Genomic DNA, 27,522 nt, shown 5'->3' with positions numbered 1-27,522 from the left:
GACCTCTCGATCTGTTCTACCACTCTTGCCCGTCGGTTCGAGTGGTATGTCCTTTCTGACACCTATTCGAGCGACCACTTCCCCTGTGTCGTTCGTCTCCTGCACCACACCCCATCCCCATGTCCTTCGAACTGGAACATACTGAAAGCTGACTGGGGACTTTACTCCTCCCTGGCGACCTTTCCGGACCACGATTTTCCCAGTTGTGACAGTCAGGTCGAATACCTCACGGCTGTTATTATCAATGCTGCCGAACGTTCCATTCCTCGTACTACTTCTTCTTCACGTCGCGTTTCCGTCCCCTGGTGGAACGAGGCTTGTAGGGACGCTATCCGTGCTCGACGACGTGCTTTACGCAACTTTCGCCGCCATCCTACGTTGGCGAATTGTATTGAATACAAACGACTCCGAGCGCAATGCCGTAGAATCATCAAAGACAGCAAAAAAGCTTGTTGGGCCTCTTTCACCAGCTCCTTTAACAGTTTTACTCCCTCTTCCGTCGTTTGGGGTAGCCTGCGCCGGCTGTCGGGCATTAAGGCCCACTCCTCGGTACCTGGCCTGACCTCAGGTAATGAGGTCCTTGTTGATCCTGTGGCTGTCTCCAACGCCTTTGGCCGCTTTTTCGCGGAGGTTTCAAGCTCCGCCCATTACCACCCTGCCTTCCTTCCCAGGAAAGAGGCAGAAGAGGCTCGGCGACCTTCCTTCCACTCGCTGAATCTAGAAACTTATAATGCCCCCTTTACTATGCGGGAACTCGAACGTGCGCTTGCACTGTCCCGATCCTCTGCTCCGGGGCCAGATGCCATTCACGTTCAGATGCTGGCACACCTTTCTCCGGCGGGCAAAAGCTTCCTTCTTCGTACCTACAATCGCGTCTGGGCCGACGGTCAAGTCCCCAGGCGTTGGCGTGACGCCGTTGTTGTTCCTATACCCAAACCCGGGAAGGATAGACACCTTCCTTCTAGTTACCGCCCCATTTCTCTTACAAGCTGTGTCTGTAAGGTGATGGAGCGCATGGTTAATGCTCGGTTAGTCTGGATTCTTGAATCTCGACGACTACTTACTAATGTCCAATGCGGCTTTCATCGCCGCCGCTCCGCTGTTGACCACCTTGTGACCTTGTCGACATTCATCATGAACAACTTTTTGCGAAGGCGCCAAACGGTAGCCGTGTTCTTCGACTTGGAGAAGGCTTATGATACCTGTTGGAGAGGAGGTATCCTCCGCACTATGCACAGGTGGGGCCTATGCGGTCGCCTGCCCCTTTTTATTGATTCCTTTTTAACGGATCGAAAGTTTAGGGTACGTGTGGGTTCCGTATTGTCAGACGTCTTCCTCCAGGAGAACGGAGTGCCTCAGGGCTCCGTCTTGAGCGTAGCCCTTTTTGCCATTGCGATCAATCCAATTATGGATTGCATTCCACCTAATGTCTCAGGCTCTCTCTTTGTCGATGACTTCGCGATCTACTGCAGTGCCCAGAGAACATGCCTCCTGGAGCGCTGCCTTCAGCGTTGTCTAGACAGCCTCTACTCATGGAGCGTGGCAAATGGCTTCCGGTTCTCTGAAGAGAAGACGGTTTGTATCAACTTTTGGCGATATAAAGCGTTCCTTCCGCCATCCTTACATCTCGGTCCTGTTGTTCTCCCATTCGTGGACACAACTAAGTTTCTAGGGCTCACGTTGGACAGGAAACTGTGTTGGTCTCCACATGTCTCTTATTTGGCGGCCCGTTGTACACGTTCCCTTAATGTCCTCAGAGTTCTTAGCGGTTCATCTTGGGGAGCAGATCGCACTGTCCTGCTTCGCTTGTATCGGTCCATAGTCCGGTCGAAGCTGGATTATGGGAGCTTCGTCTACTCGTCCGCTCGGCCATCCCTCTTACGCCGGCTCAACTCCATCCACCATCGGGGGATACGTCTTGCGACCGGAGCCTTCTACACTAGTCCTGTCGAGAGTCTTTATGCTGAAGCTGCCGAATTACCATTGACCTACCGGCGCGACGTACTGCTGTGTCGGTATGCCTGCCGGCCGTTGTCTATGCCCGACCACCCCTCTTACAAGTCCTTCTTCGCCAATTCTCTCGACCGTCAGTACGGGTTGTATGTGTCTGCCCTGCTGCCCCCCGGAGTCCGCTTCTGTCGCCTGCTTCGACAATTGGATTTTGCCCTCCCTACCACCTTCAGAGAGGGTGAGAGCCCGACACCACCTTGGCTCCAGGCTCCGGTTCATATTTATCTCGACCTCAGCTCACTCCCGAAGGAAGGTACTCCGGCTGCAGTGTATTGCTCACGGTTTGTCGAACTTCGTGCTCGCCTTGCCGGTCACACCTTTATTTACACCGATGGCTGCAAAACTGACGATGGTGTCGGCTGTGCCTTTGTCGTCGGGGCCACCACCTTTAAATACCGGCTCCTCGACCAATGTTCGAGCTTTACGGCCGAGCTTTTTGCTCTCCATCAGGCCATTCAGTATGCCCGCCGCCACCGCCATTCATCGTACGTACTCTGCTCTGACTCACTCAGTGCTCTTCAGAGCCTTGGAGCTCCCTATCCGGTCCATCCCTTGATTCAACGGATACAGCAGTCCCTCCATTCTTTCGCTGATAATGGTGGTTCTGTCAGCTTTCTGTGGGTTCCCGGACATATAGGAGTGCCTGGGAATGAGGCTGCGGATGCTGCAGCCAAGGCTGCAGTCCTCCTGCCTCGGCCAGCCTCCCACTGTGTCCCGTCATCTGACGTTCGTGGGGATGTATGTAAGAGGCTTGTGTCGTTGTGGTGGGATGCTTGGTCATCCCTCCAAGGAAACAAGCTCCGGGCAGTAAAACCGCTCCCAACTGCTTGGACAACATCCTCCCGACCATCTCGGCACGAGGAGGTCCTTCTGACCAGGTTGCGGATTGGGCATTGCCGGTTTAGCCACCGCTACCTGCTCTCTGGTGACCCAGCCCCGCAGTGCCCTTGTGGTCAGGAATTAACAGTGCGCCATGTTTTATTGTCGTGTCCCCGTTTTAGTCAATTTCGTGTTGTCCTGTCCTTGCCATCTACTTTACCGGATGTTTTAGCTGATGACGCTCGAGCAGCTGCTCGTATTCTGCGTTTTATAACTTTAACTGGCTTGTCCAAAGACATTTAACCTTTTTACTTATTTTATCTGCATCTTTGTCAGGTCCTTCTGGTGTCCCCCCATCTCCTTGAGTTTTAACAGATTCCATGTGCTCTAACAACAGTGACAGGGCGCTAATGACCTCAGCAGTTGAGCGCCCTTAAACCCAACCAAAAAAAAAAGCCGTTTCCAGATGCCAACACCTGGTTGCCATCTTTTTTGACTTGCGTAAAGCATATGAAACGACCTGGCAACATCATATCCTTGCCACATTGTATGTGTGGGGTCTCTAGGGCCCGTACTGTATTTTTATCCAAAACTTCCTGTTACTCTGTACTTTTACGTCCAAGTTGGTGCCTCCCATAGTTCGCCCCCTATCCAGGAGAGTGGAGTCCAGCGGGGCACTGTATTGAGTGTCTTTCTGTTTTTAGTGGCCATTAACGGGGTAGCAACAGCTGTCGGGCTGTCCGTCTCACCTTCTCTGTATGCAGACGACTTCTGCATTTTTTACTGCTGCTCCAGTACTGGTGTTGCCGAGTGTCGCCTCCAGGGAGCCATCCACAAGGCGCAGTCATGGGCTCTAGCCCATGGCTTTCAGTTTTCTGCCATGAAGATGTGTGTTGTGCATTTGTCAGTGTTGTACTGTTCATCCAGAACCAGCACTTTACCTTAATGACGATCCACTCACTGCAGTGGGGACATATTGATTCTTAGGTCTGGTTTTTGACGCTCATTTGACTTGGCTTCCTCATCTTCGTCAGCTTAAATGGAAGTGTTGGCAGCACCTCAATGCCCTGCCTGAGCAACACCAACTGGAGTTCAGAATGGGTCACGCTGCTGCAGCTCTACAGAGCCCTTTTTCAATCCCGCCTTGACTATGGGACTGTGATTTATGGTTCAGCGGTGCCCTCAGCATTGTATTTGCTCGACCTATTGCACCATTGCAGAGTTAGATTAGCGACAGGAGCTTTTAGGACAAGTCTGGTGACAGGCATACTGTTGGAGGCTGGAGTCTCTCCATTGAAGATCAGACATGTACAACTGCTCGCCAATTACGTTGCACACATTCATAGCTTCTCCTGAACATCCTAATTATCGTCGTCTTTTCCCAGCCGCGGCGGTTCACCTCCTGCATATGTGGCCCAGGTCAGGGCTAACAATTGCTGTTCGTGTGCGATCGTTTTTGTCTGAACTGTAGTCCTTCCCTTCACCACTTCTCCTCGAGGTCCATTCACACTCACCTCTGTGGTGTAGCTATTGGCTGATGTTTCACCTGGTCCTCTCATGTGGACCTAATGTCCCCGTTAACCCTGCAGCTCTCCGCTGTCACTACTTCTCAATTCTTGAAGTGTTCCAGGGCTCTGAAGTGGTTTACACAGACGGCTCGATGGCTGATGGTAATGGTGGCTTCGCCTTTGTCCACAGAGGCCATATTGAACAGCATTCCTTGCCCAATGGTTACAGTGTATTCACTGCAAAACTGGTGGCTGTATCTCGTGCACTTCATTATATCCGTTCGTGCCCCAAGGAATTGTTTCTTCTGTGTACTGACTCCTTGAGCAGCCCACAAGCTATCGACCAGTGCTACCCTTTCCAGTCTTTGGTGGCATCTGTCTAGAAGTCCATCTATGCCCTGGACCGGTCCCGTCGTACAGTGGTGTTTGTGTTGACCCCAGGATGCGTCGGCATCCCAAGCAGCGAGCTTGCTGACAGGTTGGCAAAACAGGTTATGCAGAAACTGCTTCTGGAGATGGGCATCTCTGAACCTGACCTGTGTTCTGACTTAGCCGCAGGGTTTTTCAGCTTTGGGAGATGGAATGGCATAACAGTACGCACAACAAACTGCTTGTTACTAAGGAGACTAGGAGTGGTTGGAAGTCTTCCATGTGGGCCTCTCACAGGGAACCAGTTGTCCTCTGCTAGCTCCACATTGGCCACCCTTGGGCAACCCACGGTTACCTCCTGTGCTGTGAAGACTCACCTCAGTGTTGGTGCGGTGCCCAGTTGACAGTTGCCCATATTCTGGTGCACTGTCCCGCTTTGACTGCCCAGCGGTGAAATCATGGGTTACTGGACTCGTTGCCGCTCATTTTATCTGACAACACCTCATTGGATGATTTAGTTTTACGTTTTATTCATGAGGGTGGATTTTATCGTATGATCTAAGTTTTAGTGCATTTCCTCCACCCGAGTGCTTTTAGGGTGGAGGTTATAATGTGTTGCAGAGTGACTGGCTTTACCTTTTTATTCTCGTGGTGGCCAGGCACTGTAATCTGCTTTCTTGTTTTACTCTCTTCTGTTTCTAGCATCTCTATGTTGTTTTCTTGTCCTCTTTTGTTTCTTTTACTGTTCGTTGCCTTTCCTTCTTCCTTGTGGTTTTTTCTTTCTTTCCATTTTGTGTTATGTCTTATTCTCACACTTGTGGCACTGTTTTATTAGGAACAAGGGACCGATGACCTCGTAGTTTGGTTCCCTTCCCCCCCCCTCCCCCCCTCCTCCCTTTTAAACCAGCCTCTTTGGGAGTATGTTTTGTGCCTGCACCTAGAGACAGACGTGTGTGACTGTAAGACGTGGTTTCTTTTCTTTTCTCCCTCTACTGGAAAATCTCTGCCCTCACTTTGTCCTTCTTTTTTCTTGGGTCTTCTCTTTACCTTTTGCTCTGCCATGGCATTTGAGACACCTTCTCTTCTTTCCTTTTCTTTGTTCCTCCCTTCTTTCCTATCTGTGCATGTCTGAAGGCCAACTCACGCATTCCTGTGTCTAGTCGGTGACGGAATAAAGCATAATTCACCATCCCGCGTAGACAAGTAGGACACGTACATACCCCTTGGTAAAGGTCAGGTGCAGGGAGGGGTGATTAACTGAGCTGGTACCTTTTGAACATGCTGATTGGTCCCTCCGTCCATTTCTCAGGAGGTGTGGACAATCACCTAAGGCGGGAGTGCCCTCAGGGAGGTCTCCCCACTAGGAAGGAGCCGGCCATCGGGGACACCGGTAATCATGGGGGATACTTTTGCAATGGTTTCCTCTACTTCAACTTCTGCCCACAACAGAAAGCTAGGTGAGTCTCAGCCACAGACAATTCTTCCATCAGTGCCAAAGTTCCTAGTTGTTTCTTGATCTGACGAGGGTCAAGACTTCTCCACGGTCAACCCTTTCATTATTCAGAAAGGTATCTATGCAATTACAGGTCCTGTAAAGTCTTGTTCCCGGTTATGAGATGACACCTTATTGTTAGAAACAGACAGTGCCCTCTGGACACACAAATTGCTTCAAACTACACTGCTACACACCTTCCCTGTCCAGGTGGAAGCGCACTGTACTTTAAATTCATCATGCGGGGTGGTTTATACAAGATCACTCGATGGATTATTGAATGAGGACATTCAAAATTACCTGTCTGACCAGGGATTAATGGCTGTACATAGTCTTGAAAAGGATTGACAAGGAATTTGTACTGACCCGCACTCTTTTCTTGATGTTTGACAGAGTTCAACTTCCATTGAACATTAAAGTAGGATATGAGATCATTTCAGGTCGCCCTTACATCCCCAACCCTACACCTTGCTATTGGTGTTGGCGATTTAATCATACCAGCCAGTCATGTTCCAATACAGCAAATGCGTTGCATGTGGCAGGGATGCCGATGAGGGTGATTTTCAACTCGTCCCCTCGTTGCATCAACTGGATGGGCGACCACACTGCTTCCTCTAGAGATTGCCCTATTTTTAAAGATGAACAACTTTTTCAGGAAATCCTGGTGAAGGAAAAGGTGTCTATCTTTGCTGCTTGTAAGTTATTCACCAGTAGAAAGCCCACTGTGCTCCTAGTGAGTAAATATAGAGCAATGTCCTCACCTCTCCTCGACCTACTGAGGAGGTAGCCACGCAGACTTGTGATCTCACCTTTAGCACCACGGTCATCAGATCGGCCAGCCCAAAGATCGACCATTCCACGTCCTCACATCACCCACTCACTCCAAGGCTCAACCTTCATCGGCTCCTGCTAAGTCATGGGCCCCAAAATCGGACACCTGGACTTCCAATAAAGAGCCTACTCGCGAAGACTTTCCTACGTACCCAGACCTCACAGGCATCAACTCCTCTCTGATCTCAACGTCCTGCTTCCAAACAGGCTCATAAGAAACAAAGCTCCTCTCCTTTGCCGCCACGGCATATCTCTTCTGCAGCACCACCCAGCAGTAGTCGCCCTTGGCCATCTTCTGTATCGCTGAGACACACTGCTGGCAGCCTATAAACCAGCCAATCACTGGCAGCAAGGGCTGCCCCCGAACAACCTATGGCTCAGGATCTTCCGCCTTTGGCTGAATGCCATTCCATGCCATCAGCCGCTGGTTCTCAGTGGTTGTTGAGTTGATGGCAGTCGTGGTGAGATTTTTGCCTTTTATGTCCACCCTATGTCAATTATCTGTTGGAATATCTGTGGAATTCACTCCAGTCAGGATGAATTGTCGATCCAGTCTTCAGGAAACAAAGCTACAGCTCCATGATTGCTTTGTCTTCCCGCATTCCACGGCACCTTGGCTTTGCCCCTGGACCTGCCTTCTCTGTGACCTATCTCAGCTTTCCAAGGAGTGTACCCCTCTATAGTTTATCATCGGACATTTGCTGCTTTATGTGCACAACTGGAGGATGCCACATTTATTTACACTGACAGCTCAAAGACCACCTTTGGTTTTGGGAGTGCCTATATAGTTGGCGACACCCGTATTAGATTTCGGCTTCCCGACCAGTTTTTACTGCAGAGCGTTACGCTGTTCTCCAGGCTGTCCACTACTTCAGTCGCCATACACAGATGCACTATATTATATGCTTGGATTTGCTCAGCTCTGTTCTCAACCTCCGAGCTCTTTATCCCATCCACCCTCTGGTCCACCAGATTCAGGACTTTCTCCACATGCTCCACTTGATGGGCGTCTCTGTGTCGGTCCTCTGGATCCCAGGGAATGTTGGTATCTGCGGAAACAAGGCAGCCGATATAGTGGCAAAGGCTGCAGTCTGTCTTCCTTGGTCTGCTGTTCGCATGGTTCCCTTTGCCGATCTACAGATCATTTTTTAGGGCACACACATTGGTCTGCACATCCCGATAATAAATTATGGAACATCAAACCTCTTCCCTGTACATGGACCTCTTCCACTTGGCCTCGTTGTCAGGAGGAGGTAATTTTATCTCCAGATTGGGTACTGTCTTTTTAGCCTTAGACATATTTTAATTGGCAGTCGTCTCCTGCTTTGTCCTCACTGCTCTCAACCGTGGACGGTGAGACACCTATTTTAATCCACTACAGGCCCATTTACTAATGTCGCCTGATATATCTTCCCTTTTAGCAAATGACATGTGCTCGGCAGATCGCGTCCTTGAGTTTATCCGTGTCAGTGAGATGACATCACACATTTGAAGCTCTTTCCGGGAAAAATCACCTCCCCTTCAATAGCAGTTTCCTAAGATATCCTTCCATTTTTAGTTTTCCTCCTCCTTGAGATTCACTCCCATTGCTGCTATTTTAAATTTTGGTTTTTTACCCTTCATTAAGCAACAGAAGGGGTGCTTATGACCATAGCAGTTTTGTGCCCTAAAACCATAATTTAAAAAAATAATGCTGGGTCTGGTAAAGTCGAAAACTTGGTCATGGCATACTCTTTCCAGCCATGCAGATGGATGAGGTCCTTGTCAGTTGTGTTTGCACAGGACACAGCCCTCTGATGCTCAGCTTCTTGCTCTGATGAGTCACGTGCAGATCATGGTACACCACATTTCAGTAGACTTTTTTTTTATCTTCATACAAAGTGCAGCAGTTAATTTGCTGACAGATTGCCATCTGTATTAACCTACAATCAAACAAATGTATGTGTTTTAAGGTTATGTGAAATGTATGACGTGTTCTCTAAAATTTTAGGGAGAAGTTTTTAATTAGTTATCAGGTTAGCTGGCTTACCCATGTTTTGTGTAATGAGCTGCCACCACATTTTTCTGTGCAATTACTTCAGCTTTCCTCTTATTTTAATTTACATTCAGGGATGTGAGCTAGTATGAATGTGTGGGTAATGGTAAATCACTAATTTTTTAAAGAATTTCTCATGGAGAACAGTGGTCTTTCTTAGTCTTTAAAATGGAACGTAAACAGTCTCGATTGCAAGAAACCTTTATTTTTGTGGTTACCGGTTTGTCAGTTACTGACTGGTTTTGGTCAGTTCACTGCCACCATCTACTAACATGGTATGAGATCTGAAGATGATCAGTAACTGACCAAAATCGGTAACAAGAAAAATAAGTTTCTTACAGTTGAGATTGTTTGTTCATTTTAAAATAACTGTGAACAATGAGAGTGAGTGCATGTATTTGTGTAAGACTCACTCACCCTTGTTTTGACAATAACCACATTCATTCCTCCTAATGTTTTTTTTAAGGGTGCTGATCAACTTGCTGTTAAGTGCTTATAAACCACTTTATAAATGTACACTCTTGGATTCTGAAAAGTAAATCTCACCATGATGCAGAGTGCTTCTTGTAGTGCATGACATAAGAGTTCGCTGAGCATCTCCATGCTGCTTTTGTGCTTACTAAATGAGCTTGTAATGAAATTTGTTTGTCGGTTTTCCTTTATCAGTTCTTTCTGGTATTGATCTCAGAATTAAGAGCAATATTCAAGTATTGGTTGAACAAGGGTTTTGTAAGCTATCTCCTTAATGTATTGACTAAGCTTCCTGAGGATTATTCCAATGAATGTCTGGCTTATACTTTACCTGCAGTTAGTTTTATGTGGTCATACCACTTTTAATCGCTCCATATGCAACAGTTTGTATGTGACTGCTTCCAGAGTTGTTCTGCACTCACGTAATCATACAGTAATTGGTTCGTCTGCTTATTTATTCACAACATTCCTTTTTCATGTTCAACTGCCAATTCCTGCAACAAGTGTCAATCTTCTAGTGTTGCAGTTGCATACAGAGACGTGCATCATCTTCAAAAAGCCTGATGGAAGTCTGGATGTTATCCAATAGGTCATTTATGTATATGGTGAAAAGTAATTGTCCCAGAACACTCCCTTGTGATATGCCCAGTCATTTTTCTGTTTGAATAATTCTCTATGTAAAGAATGATATGCTGTGTTATGTTTGCGAGAAACTCTTCAATCCAGTGGAGTCCAATTCCACAGCAGGTCTGATAGTCTGTACACTTGTATTTTGCTGATTAGAAAGCAGTGCAAAACTGTGTTAAACATCTTCTAGCAGCTAAGGAACACGGTATTAACAAGTGCGCCAGTATCTAGTGCTCTCTGGGTCTCGTGAGCGAACAGGATGATCTGAGTTTCGTTGTTTCCAGAACCCATGTTGAGTCTTACAGGCGAGAATTTTGGTCTTCAGAAATGTTATGATACATGGGCATGAAACATGTTTCAAAATTGTAAAACATACTGACAACAGAGACAGAGCCTTGTAGTTTTTTGCAGTGTTCTTAAATCTTCTTGAAAAATGTAATGAGCTGTGCCTATGTTACTAGGAACACTTCACTTCTTCAATGACCTACAGTATAATGCTGCTAGATGAGGAGCAAATTCTTTTGGATGCTCTTTATAGAATTGTAATGGTATCCTGTCAGATCCAGTAGTCTTTCCTCTTAGTGACTTCATTTGAATTTTTATCTCAGTCACCTACACTATCAGATAAAAAGTATCTGAAAACTGCTGTGTAATGCGGAATTGACCACTAGGTGTCACAAGAAGTGGGAATGACAGTATAAAAAGAGGTAGGGAGTACTGTGTTGTCAGTAGAAAAGCAGTAACAGCAGAATGCATTTGTAAGGCGAACTCAATGGCTTTGAAGATGGAAAAGTCATTGGATGTCACCCGAGTAACAAATCACGCACATTTCAATCCTCCTAAAGCTACCCAAGTTGACTGCTGATATGATTGTGGAATGAAAATGCAAAGCAACAACTAAATCTAAATGGAGACCAAACAGACCTCAAGTACTGATGGACAAGGCCCATTGAGCATTGTTGAGGGTTGTTGTAAAACATTGTGTGAAATCAGTGGAAGGAATCACTAGTGAGTTGCAGAGTGCCACCAGCAGTTGAACTAGCACAATGGCTGTGCGTATAGAGTTACAGAGAATGGGTATAACGGCAGAGCAGTTCCTCATAACCCGCACATTTTGGTAGTCAATGCTAAGTAATGTGTAGTGCCAACAGTGGAGTATGGAGAAAGAGGTGTTACAGAATGGGGGTCTTTCATAGCTAATGTGTGATCCCCTTACTGTACTTGAGAAAATGCAAAATACAAAGGGAATTAGCATATTTGACAGCATTGCGCATGGTGAACAGAAGTGGAAGAGTTTGGAGATGATTGTATCAGTATGATGCTGCAGCCTGCCATAAAGCAACATCTTCAAGGCAATGGTTCGTGAGCAGTAACATTCCTGGAAAAGACTGGCTTTCCTAGAGTCCTGACCTGAATCAAACAGAAAACTTTTGTGATGAGTTACAATGTAGAGTTTCTTCCAGACCTTAGTGTCTGTCACTACCTTCTCTGGTTGTGACTCTTGAAGAATGGGTTGCTGTTCTTTCAGATGGTGGTTTTTAAATCAGATTGTGTATTTCATTGTCATTTTGATATTCCTGTGACTATTTAAAGAAGGAACTGCAGTTACAGTGTTAGTGAAACAGTTACGGAAATGTGTTCAATATTTAGATTTTCTGTTATCCTCTGCTTTGATGCCATTATTGTCGCAAGACTTTCTCGACAGATGGCTAGTCCATTTACGCATTTTTTAAACCAAAACTATGTAGGGTTTTTTCCCCCTCAAGCCTTTATATTGAGTTTTACTTCCAAATTCACTGAATGCTACATGCACGGCTCTGAGCCTGAGAAAGCCTAATTTTGGTTTTGTTCAGTTTCTGTATGCCTGGAAGGCTTTGACGACCTTTAAATTTACATTATATTACTGTTCAGTGATAAGACTTCCTAATCCTATTACTCACACAATATAAATTGGCACTTTTGTGTGGAGTGTTTGATGCATAAGCAAGTGTTTGCCACTGCAGATGTTTGCTGCTGTGATGGGTGAAGATGAGAGACTAGAATAGACTGTGTTGCTTTCTTGTGGGACAAGAAATACACTGGAATCACTGTTGCATACACAGTGCCTTCTACAGTGCTGTATTATGCTCCTTTGTTTCCTAGCTAAGGTCAGCAATGGATGGAAACAATCAGTACCAGTGCGAAGTCGTCTAACCAACTGCGCTCCTCCGGGTGCTAAGTTATATTACACAGAAGTGGCAAAGAAACTGGTACACCTGCATAATATTGTGTAGGGCACCTGTGAGCACGCAGAACTACGGCAACACGACTAATGTCTAAAGTAGTGCTGGAGGGAACTGACAGAATGCATCCTGCAGGGCTGTCCATAAATCCATGAGAGTACAAGGGGGTGAAGATCTCTTCTGAATAGCACATTGCAAGGTATCCCAAATATGCTCAGTAATGTTCATGTCTGGGGAGTTTCGTGGCTAGCGGAAGTGTTTAAACTCAGAAGTGTGTTCCTGTAGTCACTCTGTAGCAATTCTGGATGTGAGGTGTGTTACATTGTCCTGCTGGAATTGCCCAAGTCTGTTGGAATGCACATGGACAGACAGACACTCTTTAATCTTGATAACCTGTCATTGTAGCTGCAGTAACCAATTTAACAAATGTGCCAGTCACTTGTTTTATAGGAGTTGCCGACTGCAGTGCCACATTGTGCCTGTTAACATATCTCAGTATTTGAATACACATGCCTGTACCAGTTTCTTTGGTGCTTCAGTGTACATATAGTAAAAGTACAATAATGGACATGTTTCACCACAATATTTTCTTGGCCCCCCATTAAAAATTCATTGTCTTCATGAAAACTCAGTTCTAATAGGGATTTTTTTTTCCCTCCATTGACCACTCTTGCTATCTTGTAGATTTTTATGTCTTTGGTGTGCATCTGCAGGTGGTTTATATGCTTGCTCTGGCCTTTCCTGTTGTAGTTATGTGTTCTCTCTGACAACAACTGATTTCACTTCTCCTTGTTAACACCACCTTAATACTCAAATGCATTGTAACACTTTATGTATTCTCAATTTTTCTATCAATACAGAATGCCTGTTTAATGTGTGCTTCTGTATCTCTTTTGTTTCAGAGTAGATGGTCTTCTGTGTATACTGATTACAGATAGGGATGGTGTACCTGTTTTGAAAGGTAAGTTGCTACAGGAAGTGAGTTTTGTTGAAGTAAAAAAAATGGAAAGTCCAGGATAGAAAAGAAAGAATAGATTGCTACCTACCTCATTCATCCCTCTTTATTCACACAAGAATCAGCATTACAGTGATGCAGGATTTATCAAAGCAATACAGTGCAAATCAGTAAGCTAAAACACACAGTATATCTAATATGCTTTGAGGATATGACCGGTAGAGTATGGGGACAGGCTAGGTGATCAGCTGTGGGCTTAAGGAACTATCCTGCCATTTGCTTTAGTGATCTAGGAAAAAGCCAGTTCAGGCTGCCCAGACAGAACAATTCCATCTTTCTGAATATGGTGTGTGTGTGTGTGTGTGTGTGTGTGTGTGTGTGTGTGTGTGTACGTACACCCATAGGCTATAGGCAGTGTGTAAATATTGTTGGAATAGGTTATTTACGTAACTAATTGCTAATTGTGCTGGGTTGAAGTGACTCATATCTAGTGTCAAAATGATGTGTTTAGATATTGTGTACATAAAATGAGGTACTCAGTACTTTCAGTGATATTTTTCAGTATCCACAATTTTTAAGAGGTAATCTAGTCGTCATGAGTGAACTCTAATTTTGCAGGAACAGTTTTAAAATCTTTGACTGTCCTTATTTAGGATGTTTAATATCTTTTAATCATGTTTGGTTAGTGGCAGGACAGTTTTGAGATATACCATTGCTGTTTCCATTCTTCCTCTTTCTCAAACTGAGCTAGAGTTTCCTCTCTGATTACCTCTGTGTCTTCAACATTTTTTGCAAAGTCTTTCAGGTTATTATGTAATTTGGCATGTTATACACTCCTGGAAATTGAAATAACACCGTGAATTCATTGTCCCAGGAAGGGGAAACTTTATTGACACATTCCTGGGGTCAGATACATCACATGATCACACTGACAGAACCACAGGCACATAGACACAGGCAACAGAGCATGCACAATGTCGGCACTAGTACAGTGTATATCCACCTTTCGCAGCAATGCAGGCTGCTATTCTCCCATGGAGACGATCGTAGGGATGCTGGATGCAGTCCTGTGGAACGGCTTGCCATGCCATTTCCACCTGGCGCCTCAGTTGGACCAGCGTTCGTGCTGGACGTGCAGACCACGTGAGACGACGCTTCATCCAGTCCCAAACATGCTCAATGGGGGACAGATCCGGAGATCTTGCTGGCCAGGGTAGTTGACTTACACCTTCTAGAGCACGTTGGGTGGCACGGGATACATGCGGACGTGCATTGTCCTGTTGGAACAGCAAGTTCCCTTGCCGGTCTAGGAATGGTAGAACGATGGGTTCGATGACGGTTTGGATGTACCGTGCACTATTCAGTGTCCCCTCGACGATCACCAGTGGTGTACGGCCAGTGTAGGAGATCGCTCCCCACACCATGATGCCGGGTGTTGGCCCTGTGTGCCTCGGTCGTATGCAGTCCTGATTGTGGTGCTCACCTGCACGGCGCCAAACACGCATACGACCATCATTGGCACCAAGGCAGAAGCGACTCTCATCGCTGAAGATGACACGTCTCCATTCGTCCCTCCATTCACGCCTGTCGCGACACCACTGGAGGCGGGCTGCACGATGTTGGGGTGTGAGCGGAAGACGGCCTAACGGTGTGCGGGACCGTAGCCCAGCTTCATGGAGACGGTTGCGAATGGTCCTCGCCGATACCCCAGGAGCAACAGTGTCCCTAATTTGCTGGGAAGTGGCGGTGCGGTCCCCTACGGCACTGCGTAGGATCCTACGGTCTTGGCGTGCATCCGTGCGTCGCTGCGGTCCGGTCCCAGGTCGACGGGCACGTGCACCTTCCGCCGACCACTGGCGACAACATCGATGTACTGTGGAGACCTCACGCCCCACGTGTTGAGCAATTCGGCGGTACGTCCACCCGGCCTCCCACATGCCCACTATACGCCCTCGCTCAAAGTCCGTCAACTGCACATACGGTTCACGTCCACACTGTCGCGGCATGCTACCAGTGTTAAAGACTGCGATGGAGCTCCGTATGCCACGGCAAACTGGCTGACACTGACGGCGGTGGTGCACAAATGCTGCGCAGCTAGTGCCATTCGACGGCCAACACCGCGGTTCCTGGTGTGTCCGCTGTGCCGTGCGTGTGATCATTGCTTGTACAGCCCTCTCGCAGTGTCCGGAGCGAGTATGGTGGGTCTGACACACCGGTGTCAATGTGTTCTTTTTTCCATTTCCAGGAGTGTATTTACAAAAAAATTGGTTGTATCGTACTTCCCAGAGGCACAGCCAGTAGATAGTCCATTACATTTTGCCCAAGCGCGTTAACTCAGTGGGAAATGGTCTGTGAAGTTTAAAAATTACAGTATTTGTGATGGTGACCATGAAAATCAAGAGTTTGGAGTTGGTCCATGTTGTGGTCTCATATAATAGATTACCGCACTGAAAAGGCAACGATCAAGAATTTATTCTTAACCATGTTAGTGGTTGCAGCACTCAAGACTGAAAGCTTCATTTGGAAGTTCTCTGTTGTGGTATCTCCACTTAACATATGCTAATATCCACTTCTCGAACATTCTCATGTAAGTCACAATCCAGAAACAGTGGCTTGCGTGTAACATGCCACTTCTAATGTCAAACGCTCACTGACACATCCAAGCACTGATATTAATCAATTTTCATAATTTTGAAAGTAGGCATGTACATCTTAATAAACTTTTAACTTTACTCATTCTATGTTAGCTTCATTTTCTTCTTGTGGTATGATTGTTGTCGTGTGTTTTTTATGTAAAAAGAAATCTTGAAGCTTCCAAAGTTGTGATGGTTTAGTAGGTGACTTCATCTATTAAATGATAAAAATTCATCCCTTTTAGCTTCTGCATGTTAAACAAACTGTCCCTTATAACTAAACAACTTCCACAGAAATCTAGCTTATAACCATTTGCCATGAGTGCACAAATATATCAGACTTTAACTGGCTTCACAAGACTCAAAGAAAGATAAGAAAATTTACATTTGTAGGCAAAGAATTTAATCATTTATATTGCTTTCAAAGACAGTACTTAAATTGACTTTATGAATATTCTTTATGTAAATATAGCAAAATTTAGTGGAAATAAAATTTGTTATTTAGTTTCTTGTTAACTTCAAAATTATTCTAATCATACCAAATGTAAGTAGCAGTTTACAAAGTACAACATTACATATAATCTTTTTTATGTAAGGTGATTTTTACAATCAAGTGACGATAGTATCAGAGTTCATAATGTGCATTAGGTGTGCTTATATCACAAGCTTCATTAGGTACTAAATCAGATGTTTTGCATAAATGGTCAAAATAAATATTCACAAAAATTCCAACATTTTTCATCATTTTAGGACATTGTAAGGATGCACAGCTCAAAATCATTAATACATGGAGCTGTTGTCTGCTAAATGGTAACCTCATCTACAGTTATTACTGGATCTATTTCTCTTAGGATTGCTGAAAATATGATACATATTCAAGAACAGCCTGAAGCATAGTGATGCCATGTTTATTTTGGGTGAAATGAAGCGTTGGCCCTTTTCTGTGCATATTTCTGGGATGGATGTAGCGATTAATGGGAAACTTGGTGCTACATTCACCTTGTGACATTTGCCTGCTTTATTTCCTCGTTGATTGTCCTCGGTGTTGGAAGTTGAACACTGACTACTTTAAATGATGTAGCTGACAGGTGCACATTTGCGTTTAACAGTTCTTTACTTTCACTGTTCACAATCCCCCAATAATACACAGTAATATGGCTAGTGCACCATTTTCAATAAGCCTCAGTAATAGTTTGCAGGCAAACACCAAATACTGCTACAATAGTTTGCTATCGAACATCTACGAGCAGTAAAAACCTAACCACACAGTTCTAGAAGAATAACAAAGTACATATGGAACAGACACTGTCATTGTTTTAACACATGGCCTAATTGTGTTACACGTATTTCATGATCTGAAACTTGACCTTGGACGGACTGTCTCGGGACCAAAAATCAGGCCCTTATATGTTCTCACAATAATAGGTGGTGAAACTACACATTGTTCGAAGTTTAATTTACAGAAATTACAATTAAAGCTTAACTCATTAAATTAATTGAATACATCGAAAAACTGCTTCTTTGTAACAGTTTCTTATACTAAGAGTTAGGCCGAATTATTTGTTTAAATGATGAAATTAAGATATCGTTACACAAACAGTACTTTTGACGAAACTGAAAATTACTTTGGAATTAATTAAGGGCTGGCTTCGCTAACGTGTTTTTGAACAGAGCCAAATAGATCCTTTAATAATACTATTAGTTTTTCCTTCAAAAGCTTATAATTAGTACAAAATTTATATTTGTTTAAAAGTCAACAATAGAATTTAAGTTGCATAACAATTGCTGATTCCACCCGATAATGAAAGATATTAACTAGTAACAGAATAAATTAGAAAATCAGTTACATACATAAAACTAAGCATAAAATTAGACCTCGTGTTATATTCTTTAAAACTGAGGGCCAATCTTTCTCTTTTACGAAAATGCAGATTATACTCACATGTTAATGGTAATTAGTCAGACATGAAAAAAATGAATTTTAAGGAGGCATATGGCAAAACAAGTGGGGAAGTAAAAATATCCCAGCTTGCTTCATCACAACGTGTGAAAAGCATAGGCTGTGGTTGTAAATTATCATGCAGTCACATTGGCATCACTCAGACGCACAATCCGTTTGAAAAAAGTGTAAACAGGTACGTCGTTGAGAGACCAGAGTTTCTCCTGGCGTATACAACTTTAAAATAACTTCCGGGAATTCAGCCAGGTAACACTTTCAGCGACCACCGATATTTTGGCGGGAGAACACCCCGCCATTTTCAAGGCAACTGCAACGGACAGGCGCCGTACATGCAAATTTAAAACCTCAGTTCTCGGACTCGTGCAGGAAAGATAACACACACTGAACACTAGCGCCACCAAAGATGACCAGTCAGAGCTATCGGTTAGTGAGACTACGAATTCGCAGGTGAGGTAGCATTGACTCTGTCCCTCTGTTTTTTTGCCAAGGGAGAGAGCCGGATTCAGAACAGAGTTTAAACAAAACACTCCATCCCTGCTAATGAGGTTGCTCGCTAATTTAATCTCAACTGCCTCCTTAATAACACTGTCCCAATAGCAGGACGTGCATGCCGATATCTTGGTGTTATTTTATAACAAGGAGTGACCAGTATCCAAGCAATGTTCAGCAATAGCAGATCTACTTGGGTGCTGTAATCGTGTGTGCCGTTTATGCTCAGTACATCGGTCCTCCATGGTCCTGATAGTTTGACCAATATATGCCATGCCGCAGCTACAAGGAATGCGATATACACCCGCATTACGCAGACCAAGATCATCTTTAACAGAATTCAAAAGCACTATAATTTTAGATGGAGGTTGAAAGACACATTTCACATCGTATTTCCATAAAATACAACTGATCTGGTTCGAAGTGTTTCCTATGTAAGGCAAAAAGGCAGTAGACTTAGGTGTCGACTCAGAATTGTCATCAACCACCCGATGTAATGTTGGTCAATAGCACAACGCACGTTCAATCTGTCTATCACTATAACCATTTTGACAAAACGTAACTTCAAGATGGGACAGCTTAGCTGGCAAAGTCTCAGCGTCGGAAACGACATGTGCCCTGTGTACCAAGGTATGAAGTACCCCTTCACGCTGAGCTGGATGGTGGCAACTATTAGCCTGTAAGTACAAGTCGGTGTGAGTACGTTTCCTGTAGACTGCATATCCCAATGATCCATCATCCTTTTCCTAACCAACACATCAAGAAAGGGAAGGCAACCATCCTCTTCCACCTCCATTGTTGAATGTTCAGGTGGATCGAGTTCAGATATTCTAGAAAGGCATTTAAATTCTCCCTACCATGAGGCATGTACGTCGCCTGTCTGTTGCAGTTGCCTTGATAATGGTGGGGTGCTCTCCCGCTGGAATATCAGCGGTCGCTGAAAGTGTTACTTGGCTGAATTCCTGGAAGTTATTTGAAAGTTATGTCATTGTTAATAATCCAAAGTTTCCAGGCAGGTAATTGTTAAATGTGTCCATTGTTTAGTAAGAAATCAAATTGGCATCAACAGGTGCTGTGGAGATGTTAAATACTAAACACTTCAGCTGGATACCAGAGGAATGTATAGTGTATTACTTATCAAGAAGCAAAAATACACGTATCTGTAGTTTAAATTCAATGATACCTACATTCTCTTAAGAACTGTCATCGTTCATCATTTTGTCTCTCTTATACTTTTCGACCTCTTGTTCATCATGAAGAAAATGAACATTAATTTCACAGTCAGGTCAAATCATTAGTGTTGTTAAAATTCTTCATTGTTCATAATAATTTTTGAGGTGCATGCAAACAAAATTGGTTTAAGGTTTGCAGGTTACATGTCCTAGTACAATGAATAGGAGATTCATCTTCCATGAGTGTAAAACTCAAACATTTGACTTTTTTCTGATATCACCACCATTATTATTATTTATTATTGTTTTTACTACAGTTTCAGCAGACTCTGCCCCAGAACTTGCAATGCGACCAAGTTTCTTATCCACTTTTAGTATGGCTACTGAGCAAGGAGGAAAACTTGGACTTGGGAAAAATAAATCCCTAATCTGCATGTACTCCTCATACCAGGTAATTTTTCTTAGCCAGATGTAACATTTGACAGACTGAAGTGAATCAATTTTGTTGTCTGCTTTATCAGTTTTTATGTGTAAATAATTGGATGCCAGCAGTGCCATTGTGTGTCCTGCTTATTTACTGATCTATTCATGTATTCATTTTGAAATAAAAACTTGTTTTCATGTCAAAATATGAACAGTGAACTACAGAGTGGAAGGCAAGAGTGAGAAAAAAAGATGGCAAGTGTTTTGTTAAAGGCTAGAGAAGGAATTTGACCTAAGAGCTCAAGACATACAAACGTCAATCTAGAGGGTTGTAGAGATGGAACAAAGGAGAACATTGATTTTGGAAATCTCAGAAAATGGGTGACTCAGTTACAACTCTGAATAACATATGCTTGTAAAAGTTCAATTTCTTGGACATTACAATGAGTTCCTTTTTGCGTATGAATAGGATTTGTTTGATTACCAACACTTACATTGTCTGTCAAATTGTCAGTCATGTATCTTATAAAACATAAGAAAAGTCATGTAATATACTTAGTTGCTGATCAGGACCTACTAATCAGTACCAAGTAACAGTGCTCCAGCAATATGTGGTGGATCATGTATCCTTCTGTGTAGTTGCGGTGCTGGAAAGACAACTCGTGTTGTCTGCCAAAACTACCAAGGAACTCAGTCTGTTGTATTAACTAGTACATTTATTAACACACTTAAACAAAACAAAAGTCTTTTTAATATTGCGTATGTAGAGCGACAGAGCATTCACATACTCAAATCTCCACTCAACATCACAGACAGTTGTAAGTCACAATTTCTCTCATAACTAACCGAACACCATTGAGTTGTTTCTTTTCCTCTTTAGATTTCCATCCTTACAGGTAGTTTACTCTGAGAGTAGCAAAGTACAGTTGAGCCACCAATCCAAAATATGGGAAGCTGCCCCAGCAGGTAGGGGCATGTATATGCTGCTTTGCCTTCTCAATGCCATGCATTTGCTTTTCTGTATCTCCATTGGTACTCCTGTTTGTCAAAAGTGTGCACAGTGGAAGGTTGACCAACTTAATAGCTAGATAAATGGCAGAATTGGGGCACACACACACACACACACACACACACGCCTTCTGTTGGGCCAAAAGGATTGGAGTGGAACACAACATTAGCAAAATTGGTATATTACACCTGTATCACAGTCTAACATAAGTCGCGACACTTCGCCTCGATTTTGTTGCCTTCAGCACCAGCAGCGGTCCAAGCGGCCGGTAGGTTGAACTGTGAGTTTGGCGCGATCGTGAAAGCGAATAGTGATTGTTTATTTTGATTTATACAATGGTTTTTACCGTCGGGAGCGTTTGTAGCGCAATAAATTGCAGCAGCAATAGGAATAAGACACCACAGCTGTCTTTTTTTAGGTTTCCGAAGGATCCTGAGAGGTATATACCATCATGTTACTAAACTGTATCGTCAGGATTCATTTGCAAATGTATGTGTATAAATCATGAATGTTTTGTTTTAGGAGGAAAAAAATGGCTAGTTAATAGCAGATGAGAAGACCTTATGAAGAAAGACCCGGTTTACCTGTACAATAATGAACGCAGACAATAACAAACTCGTGTGGAATACAGTATCCACACTGTTTGACATTCCAAATAAGCCACCTCAACTGACAATGAAGAAGAAACTGCCACAAAGATTCGACAGTCAATCTAAAGCTGTAAAACAGTCCTATGACACAGAAGCAGCTAGTTCAACTCTCCATTTATTAGTGCTAGATTCGTGAGAATCAACACAAGACCTGCTTTGACGATGAAGTGGTTAGATTAAGTGCAGCTGTCCGTGTCTTACAAAAGCGTATGAAGTGTCAGAATGTGCAGATCGCTAGACTTAGAGTGAAACTATTATGGGACAAGGAAAGTGCCTACAGACAGATTGTTTGAAAATTATTCAAATATTTGGTTTTTCGTGAAATGTTATGTAATCAGCTCATTATGTTTTCAACATATTTCTCCCACTATTTGTCAGTTGCTTGTCCCACTTAGAATAATACAAAGATGAAGGTCGTGGAAACAAGTGACAATGACAAACACAGAAGGCCTACAGAAAGATAAATGAGCTGTCCATCGCGTTTGCATGTAGAGGCACATGTCTGTGCTTCTTACATGTGAATCTGTGTGTTTATATTCTTTTGATATCAACGTGGTACGCTGCAATTCTGTCCAATGTCACAAGTGTTTCTTCACGAATGTGTTGTAGCTTGCCACTCTATTCATGGTTTTTGTCCATACTTGCGCTTATTTTAGAATCATTTTTAGAAACTTATATGCCTTCTAATACTACACAAACTCTTGGAGGCAAGAAACTAACTCGAATAATTCGGAAATTACGTAGGAAATGGATGCAAACAAACATTATGCTTACGACGTGTCTGACGTTCACCTTACCTGCCGCTCTGAGCGCTAGTGTCGCTCCATCTGTCAAACGGCAGCAACTTTTACAGCAGTGAGTGTCGGACTGTTATGTTAGACTGTGCCTGTATTATGTTTGAGATTCTTGTTGGTCTTTCCCTCCTGAGGGAGAAGATTCAAAAAGGGGATGTGATTCATGTTAACTTTGTTTGGGTGGCCTTAGGACATGAAGAGGTGGGAACTCCAATGGGTTCCAATGGGACACATTTCCAGAAAGCTTTTGTGGACTACAAACCACAATAATCTCATTGTGAAAGATCCAGAGAAGCTAGATGTGATATTATTATCCAGTGTGCTCATAGTGTAAAGAACATATGGATCAAAATGGGGGAAATTTGGATCGCTTTAGGATTGTTAATACCACTGTTTTTCCTCTGTAGGAAGAGGGCACATCAAACAATGCCACAGTATTCTCTAATATGTGGAATGTTAATGTAAAACAATTGTTCTGAATTTTACATGATTCTTTATTTATCCTGCTGGTCCTATCACACATTTTGTGAGTGGTGTGCTCATGTTTGTTGAGCCAGTTCAAAAGAAGTTAACTGAGTTACTCAAGCTATTTCTTCAGAGGTGATTTTTGCTGCTAGTGCATTTATGCTGTTTCATGGGAAATGATTTCGTCTATGAGTTCTAAGTCCTGACTGGTGAACTTTTACTTTTGTCAACTGGTAATATATGTATCTCTTATGTTACATTGAACTTGATTACAAACCTGTTGACAGTAGTTAAAGTGTCGTAATTTAAAAATTAGTGATGTAGACAATGCTATCAGTAAAAAATAGAAATAGCATGTTCCTACACTAGTGGTATTTTTATTCATCTTTCCACAGATGTAGTCAAATACAATGTTGGCTTTTGATTCATGGTGTAGTTACCATTAATTTGTCCAAATAGATATTGTGATCAGAATGTATAGTTATAGAAACTTACAAAGAATGAACCGAATGACATGGCACTTTTACAAGACACTGAATTGTCATTAGAGAGTGAAGTGCTTCAGATCCATGTGTGGACATTGAGTTAGGTTTTCCATGATTTCCTTAAATTGCATAAGGCAAGTGCATGGATGGTTTCCTTGAAAGGGCAATGCCGATATCCTTTCCCAATCAGAAGCCGTCATTCTCCTCAAGATCTCTTCATTGAGCCCGCTGTGGGTCAGCAGGTAAGAATAGGCCCGAGGTATCCTGCCTGTCATAAGAGGCGGCTAAAAGGAGTTCCATGTGTTTCGGCCTTCATCTGATGGTCCCCTGTGGGGTTTGACCTTCATTCTTCAAAATTTTCCTGAAGAGCGAGCCAATTGGGGAAGAGCGCCTTACATGGTGCATCGTGTCCAACGTGCATTGAGATTTTTAGCCCTCTTTCTCATCGTCACATTTCAGTCCCACTCATTCTCTGTCTCTTGGGCGAGGACACCTTCCTGGGTGCGTTTTCCACCATGCACTATGCAATGTCACTTTCTGGATTGACAATGACCTTGTACACCTTTGCATCTGATATCCAGCACGGTAACCAGTCCGTTGTGGTGTGGTCTTCATGTACTCTGTTACTTGTAGCCCCCTGACCACACAGGAATTGCTCTGTTCATGCCTGTGCTGTGAACTCCCCACGTATGCCAAGGCGTAGATGCCCATTCCCCTGGGGTATTGGGACTCCCGGCAATGGCCGTCCTGCCAGATAGCCTTTGCTGTGGCTGGGTGGCACCCATGGGGAGGGACCCTGGTCGGAGTGGGTGGCATCAGGGCGGATGACACGTGATGAAGCAAAGTCCATCATCTCTTGCTGGTGGTGAAACACCAGCAGTCTCTAAGTGTTCACGAGCTCAATTCAACACACAGAAATACAACCCCAAATCATTCCCCTCTCTGGCCATACCATGGGAGGAACGTCAGGTTAAGGATGGCAGTGGATCTTATTCGCCCCAGTACCTTGTAAGTTTGAGAGCTGATTGGGATCTTTCATGACGATGAAGCCTCAGCTTTTTGTTGAGCATTTAGAGGACAAGTTTGGGGAGATGGAGGGATTGTCCAAAATGAGATCTGGGTCAGTCTTGATGAAAACAGCATCCTCTGCACATCACAGACATTGCTCTCTTGTGACGATCTGGGGAATATTTCTGTAATCATCACACCCATGAGAGCTTAAATATGGTCCAGGATATCATATTTCACAGGGACCTTCTTTTGCAGTCTGACTGTAAGCTGCATGCCAATTTAGAGTGGCAAGGTGTATATTTTGTCCGGACGAGGGATAATCAGGTTGTCACTTGTACCTTCATCTTGGCCTTAGAGGGTGATAAATTACCCGAGAAGGTCAAGGTGATGGTCTGCTGCTGTGTTGTAAAGCCCTATATCCTTCCCCCGATGTGGTGCTTTAAGTGCTGGAAGTTTGGCCATATGTCTTTCCGCTGTACTTCCAGTGTCACATGTCGAGATTGTGGACGCTCGTTATATCCCAATACTCTATATGCCCCGCCTTCCATCTGTGTCAACTGTGGAGAGCACCATTTGCCTTGCTCACCAGACTGCAGGATTCTCCAGAAAGAAAGGAAAATCATGGAGTACAAGACCCTGGACTGACTGACCTACACTGAGCCTAAGAGAAAATTTGAAAGCCTGCATCCTGTATGTATGACATTCTTACGCTGCCCCTACAACAGTTCTGGCACCATCAGCTCCGCCAACCCCAGTCACCTCTCACAGCCGGAAGACTACACCTGCCCCCTTGATGATGGGGGGCATTTCCCTTCCTGTTGCTCCCGAACCACCTACTACGGGAGCAACCCCCTACCCCCAACCATTGGTGAGGTCCATCCCCAATTTTAAGCCAGAGAAGCATAAGTCGTCTTCCACTTCTCTTGCTAGGAAGGGGTCCCTTGTCACTCCCTTCCCAGGTTTCTGCTAGTGGGAAAGATGATACCTGCCAGTGTCTGAAGAGCTCAAAATCAGCTGGTTGTAGGGCTTCACACTCATCTTTAGTCCCAGAGACTGAGCCAGTGAAGTCCTCCCAGACAGGGCAATGCAAGGAGCAGCAAGAGAAATCCAAAGAAAAGACCCCTAAGACAAAGGAAATTGCGGTGGCATCCACACCACTACTACTTACAAGCACTGTGTCTGAGGATGGGGTGAAGATTCTGGCGTCTGCTGAGGACCTAGATCTCGCCAGACCCTCAGACACAGTGGCTATAGACTGCCCAGTCAATAAGTCGGTGGCTGCAGGTGACTTTGAGGCTTAAACTGCCTCATTGAATGTTCCGTGCCTTCCCAGTCTCACGATGAGGTCATCCTCCAGTGTAATTGCTGTCGTTTTTTCCAGCTCCTGGCTGAACTACAACAACTGTTAAGCTTTACTCCTGCTATCTGCATTGCCCTCCAGGAAACCTCGTTCCTGGCAATGCGGACCCCTGCACTTCGTGGCTATAAGGGATATTACAGGAACTGTAGTGACTATAATAGTGCATCAGGTGGAGTTTGGATTTATGTCCTAAATTCAGTCTGTAGAGAGACTGTGATGCTTCAAACCCCTCTTGAAGCTGTGGCTATCAGAATAAGGATGACGCAGGAAAGAAGTGTCTGCAATGTATATCTTCCTCCAGATGGTGCAGTACCCCTGAATGTATTAGCTTCACTGATTGATCAACTCCCTAAACCTTTCCTACTTATGGGAGATTTTAACAGCTGGCCTCTGTGACTGAGTGGTTCTAGGCTCTTCAGTCTGGAACTGCGCTGCTGCTATGGTCACAGGTTCAAATCCTGCCTTGGGCATGGCTGCATGTGATGTCCTTAGGTTAGTTAGGTTTAGGTAGTTCTAATTCTGGGGGACAGAAGACTTCAGGTGTTAAGTCCCATAGTGCTTAGTCATTTGAACCATTTTTGTGATTTTAACTCTCATAACTCCTTGAGGGGTGGCACCATGCTTACCAGCCAAGGCAGAGATGTCAAAAATTTACTGCCTCAGTTTGACCTATTCCTCTTAAGTACTGTGGCCACCACACATTTCAGTGTGGCTCATGGTAGTTACTCGGCCATTGCTTTATCAATTTGCAGCCTAGGAGTTCTCCCTTCTATCAAATGGAGAGCACATGACAATATGTGTGGTAGTGACCACATCCCCATCTTCCTGTCACTGCCCCGGCATCAGGCACACGGACGCCTGACCAGATGGGCTTTAAACAAGATGGACTGGGAAACTTTCATCTCTGCTATCACCATTGAAACTCACCCACATAGTAACATCGATGTGGTATTGAGCAGGTAACTACAATGATCGTTTCTGTGGCAGAAAATGTCATCCCTTGTTCTTTAGGGAGCCTCCGGAGACAGTCAGTCCGATGGTGGTCACCGGAAGTTGCTGAGGCTATTAAGCTCTACACCGGCATTAGTGGCACCCTTCCCTGGAGCACCTCATAGCCTTTAAATGGCTACATGCTCGCGTTCGCCAACTTACAAAACAATGGAAGCAGGATGTTGGGAGAGATGTCTCGACCATTGGGTGCCATACGTCACCTTCTCAAGTCTGGGCAAAGATCAAACATGTTTTCAGGTACCAGTCCCCAACAGGTGCTCCTGGTGTTAACATAAATGGCATGTTATCTATCGACGCAGATGCAATTGCTGAGACTATGCTCGAGCCTCTGCATCGAATTGCCCCACAGCCTCTCGCACTCTCAAACGGTGGCTGTAAGGCAAAGTCCCCTCATTTACAAGACACTACTGTGAATCCTACAATGCCCCATTTACAGAGTGGGAGCTCCTCAGTGCCCTTGCACATTGCCCCGACACAGTTCCTGGTCCAGGTTGGCTCCACAGCCAGATGATTAAACATCTCTCATCTGACTACAAGTGACACATTCTCGTCATCTTCAACTGGATCTGGTGCGATGTCGTCTTTCCATGTCGTCTTTCCGTGCTAAAGCTCGGTAAAAACCCGCTTGATGTGGATAGGTATCGGTCTATCAGGCTCACAAACGTTCTCTGTAAGCTGCTGGAATGTACGATGTGTTGGCAGTTGGGTTGGGTTGGGTTCT

The 27,522-nt window shown here is 44.3% G+C and overlaps 1 protein-coding gene across 4 annotated transcripts in view; it reads left to right on the top strand.

The window, feature by feature from the left end:
* Positions 1-27,522, top strand: part of LOC124588807 (ragulator complex protein LAMTOR3) — a 107,680-nt gene that overhangs the window by 10,594 nt on the left and 69,564 nt on the right. For all 4 annotated transcript variants that reach the window (XR_006975802.1, XM_047131498.1, XM_047131497.1 and 1 more), the window contains exons 3-4: positions 13,287-13,345; positions 19,911-20,044. Coding sequence is in view for 3 of the 4 variants with exons in the window: in XM_047131498.1 (XP_046987454.1) it covers positions 13,287-13,345; positions 19,911-20,044 (193 nt within the window). In the remaining variant the exon portion in view is untranslated. The remainder of the gene's footprint in view (positions 1-13,286; positions 13,346-19,910; positions 20,045-27,522) is intronic.

Source organism: Schistocerca americana, chromosome 2, assembly GCF_021461395.2.
Source record: "Schistocerca americana isolate TAMUIC-IGC-003095 chromosome 2, iqSchAmer2.1, whole genome shotgun sequence".
Classification (NCBI taxonomy): Eukaryota; Metazoa; Arthropoda; class Insecta; order Orthoptera; family Acrididae; genus Schistocerca; species Schistocerca americana.
This window is presented reverse-complemented; position numbering and strand designations above follow the sequence as displayed.